Genomic DNA, 11,155 nt, shown 5'->3' with positions numbered 1-11,155 from the left:
ATGAACCTGTTGAGAGCCGTGACCCTTCCAGCTAACCGCTGCACCTCCTTCACTGTCTTTGGTGATGGCATCTCCACCAATGATCTTATCTGCTCTAGGTTGGCCTCTATTCCTCGCTGTGTCACAATATACCCCAGAAATTTCCCTGTGGTGACTCCAAATGTGCACTTCTCGGGATTGAGTTTCAAATTGTGTGTTCGCAGTATCTGAAATGTCTCCTCCAACTAGGGGTGGGCAATGGGCCGGGTCGGGCTAGCCCGGCCCTAAACATTTAAAGCCCTTAAGATATTAGGGCCGGGTTGCCCGACCCTAAAGTCGACATAGGGCGGGTCGGGCGGGTCACAAGTCTAAACCTCAAGCCCGACCGACCACTAGCCCTCTTTAAGGGCTTTAGGGTCGGGCTTTAGGGTAGGCCTATATATATATATATATATATATATATATATATATATATATATATATATATTTTTATATATATATATATTTTTTTACTATCGGTTTTAAAACTCATTTATATTACAAAATGTACAATAATCTACAAACTCAAAGTCCAACCAATCTAGTAATAATCCCCGTATAAGTCCAAAAATTTAAAATGCACATCCACAATCTAATGAACTGAAAGTACATCGAGAGTTCGGAATTTGTTCTTCCTTGTACTCAAACCTCACTAAAATTACATTTAACATTGAAATACATAGACAAATAATTATATTATCATTTTAAAGGAAGAAGTAATATATATAAAGAAGAAACATAATAGTTTTGGTTAAGGGTCATGGAAGTTGTTAAACTATTTGTAATATCATAAATTATTTCTATAATAGATTCAAACAAATATAATATTACCTTTCTTATAATTTAAAAGTGATTCAAGCTTTGTATATGGAAATGAAAATATTGGCTTTTGAACAAGTGATGGAGAAAGGTTTGAGATTACAAATGTCATTTTTCTGACAAATGTTGTTTTTTGGTTTCTATGTTACAAATGTCTGCTCTGTATTTTGCTTTAATGGTGTGGAAGGAAATCTTTAGTTTTAGACTTGGCTTGGATGTGAATAAAAATATAATTTATAAGAAATAAGTGAGAAAAAGAAATTAAGAATAATAAGTTATGGACTTTGACTTGATGATCAAAGGAATAAAGTCTTATTTTTATTAGGCTAGTGCTCATTGTTCTTCATGGTACTTAAGTTGACAAGTTTTGTTATATAAAACAAGTTATTGGAAGTACCCTTGGGTGTAAGTGATAAATTACAAAGGACAATGTTATTTTAATTGAAAATATTTAACAAAGAGTTGGACAATTATGGTATGTGTATTTATAGTGAAAGTATGAAACAGGGCGCGCTTGGTTAGGGCTTGGTTAGGGGCTTAGTTATGTTTTTAGGGCCTATGTTTTAGAATCTTAGCCCGCCCTACTAGAAGGCATTAGGGCCGGGCCCTAAACTCTGTGAGGGCTTTAGTTGTGAGGGCTTTATAGGGCTTAGGGTGGGGTCGGTCAGGGCCGGGTTAGGGTCGTTAGGGCCAAATTCCCACCCCTACCTCCAACCCTTCCAAGTGCTCCTGTTCTGACATACTCTTCTCCACCATATCATCGATGTATATCTCAATGCCTTTTCGGATTTTACCCTCGAACATCTTCTCTCCCAAGCGCTAGAATGTGGCTCCTGCATTTTCTAATCCGAATGGCATTCTAGTATAACAGTATGTGCCCCCTTCCACTACGAAGGCGGTTTTTTCCTGATCTGGTCCATACATTGCCACCTGATTGTACCCCATAGACGCATCCATAAATGAGAACATGCTGAACCCCGCAGTCCTGTCTACCAACTCATCCACTCGCGGCATCGGATAGCTGTCCTTCGGACACTCTAGATTTACGTCCGTGAAGTTCACACACATCCGGACCTTTCCATTTTTCTTCGGGACCGCGACCACGTTGGACAACCAGTCAGTGAATTCCACCTCTCTTATTATCCCCGCACCCTTTAGCCTCGCAACCTATTCTCGGATTCCTTCTGCATATTTGGGTCTCATGCCTCTCATCTTCGTCTCAGCCCGCCGGCGTCCTCCCTCCGTGTGCGGCGATGACATGCAAACTCCGGATCTAAACCAGTGACATCCTCTATCCCCCACGCAAAGACGTCTCTGTTCTTCACCAATCATTGCACCAACTTATCCTTCCATTCTTCTGCAAGACTCGACCCTATCGATGTGAACTTCTCCTCTTCGCCCTCTCCCAAGTTTACTATTTCTATCTCGTCTAAAGTCTTTGGAACCACCGCGACCTCCTCCCCCTCCACCGCCCCCCCATCAGTAGTTGCTATGCCGGCCTCTTCCTAGAGCTCGTCGACTCCTCTTCTGGTCCGCGGGACATCCTTTTGATTGTATTCTGGTGACTGTTCTTGGATGCCACCTGATCTCTGCGGACCTCATATGTTCCCGTTAGGGTAGGGAATCGGATAACTTGATAGTAAGTCGACGGCACCGCCCTTATCTCATGTATCCATCTCCTCCCCAGGATCGCGTTGTATTAGGAGTTGGAGTCGATCACCATGAACCTTGAGAACACTGTCACGGGCCCCGTTGTTACTGGCAGCAGAAGTTCCCCCATAGGCTCTGTAACACTTCCATTGAATTCATACAAATTTGTCCGCGGAGGTCTCAGTTGCCCTGGGTTGATCCCCATCTCCTTAAGAGCTCCTCAATAGCAAATCCACCGCGGCTACCACGATCTATCGGGACCCTTTTGACCACATAATTGCCCATCACTACTGTAATAACCAACGCATCCTCGTGTGGCGTATCCACGCCTCGGAGGTCTGCCTTGGAGAATGTAATTTTCTCCTCCCCGCTCATTAACTCTGCTCGGTATCTCTGCCCTCTGTGGGACTCATTGACCTGCTGAATACTCGCCGTCCTCCTGACCTTATCCCGGTGGGCATTGTGACTCAACGCTTCCCCGCTGAAAATAGCATTTATGGTTCCCAATATTCGTCCCGCGGCAGGCCCAGGCTCCCGGTCTGGAGTTTCCCCAACGAATTCCCTCAGCATCCCCTTCTCTATTAATCTCTGGACTAACCATTTCAAGGCATAACAATCATTGGTTTCGTGATTGCGCACCTGGTGATACTCACAGTATGGCTTGTTGGGCATTTCGGCCGGAATGGTTCGCGGCCCTTCATATCCTTGCACATTTTTAATGAGCGGCAGTATCTCACTCAACGGTCTCGCCAACGGGACATGTTCCACCTCGCGGTATGGCTTCCGCTCCCTTTGCTCTCTCCGCGCTATCTCCCTTCCTCTTTTCGGCCTTGAGGACTGTCCGTGGTACCTCTCCCGCCCGGTCACTTCCCTCTGTCTTTTCTGCGTTCACCCCTTTCTCTACGCCGCCGATCGCCTTTGGCTCCCCTCTTCGACTCATGCATGGTGTCTTCATATCTAATATACTTCTCCCGCAGATATAACTTCGTTAAGCGTTATATCTCGTTCTTCGCCACGGACTGATGGACCGCCGTTCCAGGTCGCAGCCCCCTTTCGAATGCTATTACCGCTGTCCTCTCATCCAAATTCTCTACCTTTAGGGTCTCTGCCTTGAAGCGACATAGGTACTCTTTGACCGATTCTGCGGATCTCTGTCTAACGTTAAATAAGGCTGCGATGTCCACAACCCTCCTCTTCTGATGTATAAAGTGGTCAACAAACGCCTGCTCTAACTCTTGGAAATTGGTTATGCTCTTTGAAGGCAACCGATAGTACCAGTCGGAAGCTCCACCCTTAAGATTGGCCGGGAACATCATGCACTGCAGACCATCATACCTCGCCTCTTGCCAGAGAGGCATCTGCTGTCTAAAGTGATGGATGTGATCTGCCGGGTCACCCGTTCCGTCATATCTCTCGATTCTCGGCTGATTGAAGCGTTTTGGTACCTCCAAGTCCATATCGCGATCTGGCGGGTTCGCGGTTCAGCCCGCCACCACTTGGATCAGGCGCCCGTTTGGACCCTTGTTTGTTGAAGATTCGCCACTCGGTCACTGTTAATCATTTGTTGGACTTGTTCAACCGTTAACCCGGTCACCGGATTGTCCACTAGGGTCGGTCCCTGTTCCTCTTCGTCCTCCACCTTTTCATTCTCCGCTTCCTCCCATGTTTCTTCCCCGGTCTCCTCATCCATCCTTTCTCTCTCTCGTCTCAGCTCCTCATCTTCCTCCCTCAGCCTTCCAATCTCTTCCCGCATAAGCCGCGCTTCTTCTTCTTCTCGGCTTCCCCTCCTCTCGTCCTTCCCCTTCTTCTACCACGCCTTCCCAAGATCTGTTGCGGGACCACTTATCTTTCGGGGCCTACCCGCGCTTCTTTTGGTGCCATTTCTACTTCGTTTCCCCACGTGACAAATGCCCAAATGTTACAACCCCTGTTTCTACTACAAGCACTATTCCCTAGCTCTTAGGCACTATTCTCTCCTTCTCAGCCCTACTCTACTCACTCCACTTTCTCTATTCGCTCCCCTTTTCCTTAGGTCTTCTCTCTTTGGATTAATGAATCCGCCCCCTTTTTCTTCTCTCTCCCACTATTTCTCTTTATATCTTTCTTTTCATCCATCATGGCCCTCCACCTGTTCCTCCATCTCGCGGTCCTCTTATCTCCATGTGTAGGGTTTCCAGATCAGCGACCACACATCGTCACCCCCAATCCGGTGGATCGCGGACTTATGTGTTATCTTGACCGGACATCTCACCACCGATATCCCAAAGGTTTTCCCCGCCACTACAGATGCCCCCTCTCGAGTCCGCGATAGTATCTCGATCGGGGAGTCGAGAGTTCTACACATTAAACTTTCCAACTGTAGTCTTCCGTCTTCCTTGTTAGGTATTCTAGCATTACTTGTTAATATAATTTGTTGAGATACTAATGCATGCTGTTGACCAGAATTACATAAATCATAAATGTTAACATCTTAATTCGAAAATACATTGTTATGATTTAAATAATATAAAATGCAGTGGTTATATAGATCGAAGACCCTCTGTTTATCTCTAGTCTCTAGTCCTCTAAAGCAAAAAAGCTTAGACGTGAATGGTTGTCTGGATGTAAATTTGTACAAAGAGGAGGCAAGCACCGAAAATTTGAATACTTAATAAGTTGTAACTATACTGTTGGAAAAGAAGGGATTTAGAAAGCTGACATATTGATGTTTAGAGGTTAAGTAGTATGTAGAAGCTGAGGGTGTTGAGATATATTATTAAGACTGATGACATATTGCAAAAAGACTAGAAAGTTATCTTGATTGAAATAATTGAAGTAAGCAAATCTATTAAGAAATGAGAAGTTTACTTGTAATTAAGTTGGTGCCGTGGTTACGATCTCGAGGGGCAGATCCTTTGCGTCCCTATACATGCTTCGGTCACAGGTCATCCTATAAAGAGTTGATTAGGAATATGTATATAATACATAAAAATGAAATGGTAATGAGCATACGATATTGTAAACAGAGTTGCACAGGTTTCACTAGAATACAAGTGTCCTTGATAATTCCCTTAATAATGTTTGCAGTATGGTCATCTCGAGTGTAGAAAAAGGTTTTTGGTAAGTTGTAGCATTTGTAGCAGCTTGGTGTGGTTAGCTTAGGCATCATATTCTATAATGTGGCAAACTGTAGAGAAAATGATTCTAGTATATTGTCAGAGGTTAGCTTGGAGGATATTTTTATTTGAATATTAGACGATGAATATATTTCCACATCAATCTAGTTTTAATTTCATAATTCCATGTTTAATATGAATGAAGATCATTTGGGTGAGTCGCCATCCTCTCGACTTTTTTGAGTGCCAGTCGTGATTGACTCTTACTAAATCTTATAGGTTCCATCAGAAGTGAGCATTCTCGAACTTATAACTTTCTTTGGGAACCTGAAACCTTGCAAAGTAAAATTTTGTTAAGGCGTAGGAAGAGAATGAGCATTAGACAGAAAATTGGTCCTAAGTGGTTTGGAGTCTAGAGTAATTGCTTATACTTAGTTGTCTGTGCAGATGGGTGTGAAAGGGTTGTTTATAGAAATTTTTGGTCCTAATATGTTGTTAGAGAAAAAATATTTGTCTCGTTCGAAGACTTTAGCCATGCGTTTTGAATTTTTCCATATGTTGTGCTGGAAGTAAGTTTTGATGAGTTGTTTGCAAGCTGGAGAGTTGTGAAGGTGAGAATGCAAAGTCTAGGATGAAGAAAGAAATGTATGTAGTTTTACAGCTGTACTGGTTAATGAGTTGTGATCGAGGTTGTTGAATAAGACAGAGTGCATGCAGCTGTAGTTTGTTATATTAAGTTTGTTTTATGATGCAATAAAAGTTGCTGTAGGGGGTATGAATATTTGTTTTGTCAAATACTCAGCCTCTATATGAATGTTCATGTTGTCATGTTTTGTGATGTGCACTGATATATAGATTAATCAATGGCATGGCAGTTTATGCATGCATTAAATATTATGATTAAATCCATTTAACTTGTTATTTTGTTCTAGTGGTGGCTTTGGTGAATATTGGAAGACCAAAAAAGATCCCTTATGCAGTAAGGTAGATATATAAAATTAATTACACGGTTTTTTACTCATCTTATTAAGGTCTAGGATGGAGAAGATGGTCGAAGTTAAGGGATGGACACGAAGGTGTTTTGTAGTCATTGTGTCTAGATGGTTTCTGAAGCTTTTGTTTTGTTTGGATTTGTAAATGGCTAAACACCTATAGTTAAGATTTGTAGCGTTGAATGTCTTAATACATGATTTTACATATATATGGAACACGTTTGATGTATGCGTGTAGTGTTTACATAGTAATTGGTGTATTACAAGGCTGATTGGCAACCCTTCTGAGGCTGACCTAGAATGTATAAACGACAAGTTCCCGGCCACAAGTGGCAATTATTTACTGAGAGATTCCCACACGCCCGTCCTGCAGCTGTTGATCTAGTTGAGAAGATGTTAACATTTGATCCAAGGCAGAGAATGAGAGGTAAGAGTGAGGATCTGTTCCTCGATTGTTTTGATAAATATGTTTTGTGGCGGTAAAGTATTTGTACTGTAGAAGTGAAGGCAAAGTGGTGCATTTGCTTCGATTTTGATTATGGTAGTAAAAAAAGCAAAGAATAACACCTAAAATGAGGTATTTGAGTTGTGTTTTCCCAAAGAAAGTTATGCGGTTTGATTGAACACGATATGGCGTGGTTTATGTATCTATGTGTGTATTGTTCTCTGTGGTTTGCAGTTGAAGAAGCACTAGCACATCCATACCTAGCCTCCCCACACGCGACATTAGTGATGAAGCCATGCGCTTTCGACACCCTTGAGCTTTGACTCTGAGCAGCATGCATTGTCTTCTGAACAGATTAAGGAGTTAATTTAGTAGGAAACAGTGGCATATAACCCGGAGTATGATGAACAGTGAGTTTTTCCGTATTGAGAAGTAGAGTTGAGGCAGTCTGCCTAGAAAAGGTGATGTTTGATCCCATTTTGTTTGATGTAAGTTTGAGAGTTAGTCTTTTGATTTTTTAATGATGCGCGTGCTTCCTTTAACTTGCTTATTCACATTTTTTTTTTTTTTAGATGGTTAAACCACGAATGACGTTTACTTGCCATAGAATAAAAGAAAATGTTGTTGTTGTTGTTGTTTTTTAAGTGGAAATTTTATTGATAATGATAACGAGTTTTACAAATAATGAGGACAAACGTGCAACAAGCTGTGACGCAAGTCCTTTCTGAACGACAAATCCTATCCTCCAGAACATAAACTCGTTAGAACCAGCTGTCATTAGGTTGCGGTCCATAACTTTCTGCAATCACTTAAGGAGCTTAACAGATTGCTGTGCCAAGAAACTTAAATTGTCGAAACTGAACGGAATGAAACAATGCTGGTTAGCTTTACAATCCTCCTCGTGTTTCCAAATCATCCCCGCTCTTTGCTTTATTAGCTGCTTCTCCCAACTCAAATACACAATTCCCAAGCCCTACCAACGGAGAGGCTCCAGTTATATCAAAACACGCATGCCTCCCCTCAAACCAACTGTAGACCAATACATCCACAGGTCGAAGTGTTAATCTTCCCTCATTCGGATCAGTGAAAAAATTCACGGGAGCCTCTTTCTTCACTTGTACTCCAACCCTCCAAAATGCATAACATAAAATATCCTTGAAATGATCATGTCGGTATTTGAAACCTGGAAAATGTATACAATGTACTGTCAATAATACTCCGTGCATGAATGTTCAAGAAAAGATGTAAAAACTATTGCGTACATATTATATTACGTTTCTAAGAAGAAATCCTAATTCGAATACTAGTGTGAGATTTCTAGACAAATTTTTCATCATAGAAAAGAAAACAAGACTTTGTTACTAAGTACACCTATTCATAAAGAAACTATATACAACCTAAAAACTATATAAATTTTGCTTCAGGTTCTTAGCACCCCAAAACAGAAGGATGCTTTTTCCTCAAAATGTCAAGAGATGAAGAAAGAAAATACCTGTGAAGCTTGAGAAAAAATTCAGCTAACACTGCGGCAAAAAGTGTGTTGAGCACAATATGCAACATGTCAAAAGAAAGTTAAAAATATCACACCAATCAATGAAAACAAACAAATATCACACAATAGGAAAGAGATAGCACACCAAATGAGACATGTGCTTTTGTCTGGACACTCTTATGTGGTATGTACGTGAAAAGTTAATTTTTTCAAGATGGGTTTTTTAACTTCAGATTTCCTTGACGATGATCGTGGCTTTGCAATGAGGTAGAACATATGGAAGAATGTTTCACAAGGTAGTTAGACCAACACATATATTCTGAATTGATGGCGCAAACTTCAATAGTGGAAGCTGTTTGGAGCTTATAGAGTAGTGCACGCGACTGTATTTGAGCAAAATAAGTTCAGTTAGCTTTGCTTTTGTGAGATTTTGATTTGTTTTATTTTTAAAGGATTTTATTTTTAATTTTTTTTGTAGTGGATAATCTACGAATAAAAAGAAAATAATGATGTTGTTGTTTTTTTATTTTTTTTATAGTTTTTTTGTAGTATATACTCTTCGAATAAAAGAAAATGTTGTTGTTGTTGTTGTTGTTTTTATTTTATTTATAGTATATACTCTTCGAATAAAAGAAAATGTTTTATTTTATTTTATTTTTATAGTATATACTCTTCGAATAAAAGAAAATGTTGTTGTTGTTGTTGTTGTTTTTGAAGTGGAAATTTTATTGATAATGATAACGAGTTTTACAAATAATGAGGAAAAGCCTGCAACAAGTTGTGACGTAAGTCATTTCTGAACGGCAAATCCTATCCTCCTGAATAGAAACTCGTTAGGACCAGCTGTCATTAGGTTGCAGTCCATAACTTTCTGCAAGCACTTAAGGAGCTTAACAGATTGCTGTGCCAAGAAACCAAAAGTGTCGAAACTGAACGGAATGAAACAATGCTGGTTAGCTTTACAAGCCTCCTCATGTTTCCAAATCATCCCTGCTGCTGCTCTATTAGCTATTTCTCCCAACTCAAATATTCCATTCCCAATCCCTACCAACGGAGAGGCTCCAGTTACATCAAAATACGCATACCTCCCCTAAAACCAATTGTAGACCAATACATTAATAGGCCGAAATGTTAATCTTCCCTCATTCGGATCAGTGAAAAAATTCATAGGAGCCACTTTTTTCACTTGTACTCCAACCCTCCAAAATGCATCATATAAAATATCCTTGAAATGATCATGTCGGTATTTGAAACCTGGAAAATGTATACAATGTGCTGTCAATATCCTTGAAATGATCATGTAGGTTTATAGCCCTTTCGCTAGCTATTAGTTATTAATAATGACAACACAGCTTATGGTTTTTGTTTCCTTCATTTGATCAGGAGGCGTTAGATATTGTTCGACTTTGTAAAGATGATCAAGAGAGTACATTTGCTATGCTTGCTTTTGTGCTATGGCTAGGAAACATTTCGGTTCAAGTAATTGACAATGAGAACAATGTGTTTGTTAGGTTTGTCAATATATGTCTATCTGTATATGGTAGAAATGAATTAAGGAAGAAAGTAGGAAAACTCATTGTGAGACTTTGTTTTTGTTTCAATGTAAATTGTGATTTGGATTGGAGGCCTTGTTTCTTTCTATGTAAATTGAGATTTGGATTGCTTTTTCTTGTTATTCATTTGTTGCTTGAGTTGTTGTATAGATATTTATGCTTGATGGAATAGTCGGATGTGGAAGAATTAGATTTGCGAGGTGGAAAAAAAAATTTGACCCGAGAAATTTTATTTTTTCTTAGACTAAAAGTTAGTAACAGATATATCCGTTACAAACAATAGTTAAGTAAATAGTACATCCATTACTAACGGATATATCCATTAGAAATGACAAATTTAATTGGGCCACCAATAGTTGGCTATCTGTTACAAAGAATTTTAGTAACAGATATAACCGTTACAAAAATTATTATTAGTAACGGTTATATCCGTTACTAATTTTTGCTTAATTAAGTGAGAGTGACGCCCCAGAGCTAATGGATATAACCGTTAGTAAAAATATAAGTAACGGATATAACTGTTAGTAAATGCATTTTCTGGTGTAGTGAATGATACTCCGTGCATGAATGTTCAATAAAAGATGTAAAAACTATTGCGTACATATTATATTAATTTTCTAAGAAGAAATCCTAATTCGAATACTAGTGTGAGATTTCTAGACAATTTTTATCATAGAAAATGAAACAAGACTTTGTCACTAAGTACACTTATTCATAAAGAAGCTTTATACAACCTAAAAACAGCGTAAATTTTGCTTCAGGTTCTTACCACCCCCAAATAGAAGAATGCTTTCTCCTCAAAATGTCAAGAGATGAAGAAAGAAAATAACTGTGAAGCTTGAAAAAAAATTCAGTTAACACTGCGGCAAAAAGTGTGTCGAGCACAATATGCAACATGTCAAAAGAAAGTTAAAAATATCACACCAATTAATGAAAACAAACAAATATCACACAATAGGAAAGAGATAGCACACCAAATGAGACATGTGCTTTTGTCTGGACACTCTTACGTGGTATGTACGTGAAAAGTTAATTTTTTCAAGATTGGTTTTTTAACTTCAGATTTCCTAGACGAAGATCGTGGCTTTGTA

At 39.7% G+C, this 11,155-nt stretch overlaps 1 protein-coding gene across 1 annotated transcript; it reads right to left on the bottom strand.

The window, feature by feature from the left end:
• Nucleotides 1-2,667: 2,667 nt before the first annotated feature.
• Nucleotides 2,668-3,159, bottom strand: LOC147473030 (uncharacterized). Its single transcript, XM_086587881.1, has one exon. The coding sequence runs from the start codon at nt 3,157-3,159 to the stop codon at nt 2,668-2,670; it is 492 nt and encodes a 163-aa protein (XP_086444007.1).
• Between the last annotated feature and the right edge of the window lie 7,996 nt (nt 3,160-11,155).

Source organism: Coptis chinensis, unplaced genomic scaffold (assembly GCF_015680905.1).
Source record: "Coptis chinensis isolate HL-2020 unplaced genomic scaffold, ASM1568090v1 utg5391_pilon_pilon, whole genome shotgun sequence".
NCBI classification, from domain to species: domain Eukaryota; kingdom Viridiplantae; phylum Streptophyta; class Magnoliopsida; order Ranunculales; family Ranunculaceae; genus Coptis; species Coptis chinensis.
The sequence above is the reverse complement of the archived record's forward strand: the minus strand, read 5'-3'. Positions and strand labels throughout refer to the sequence as shown.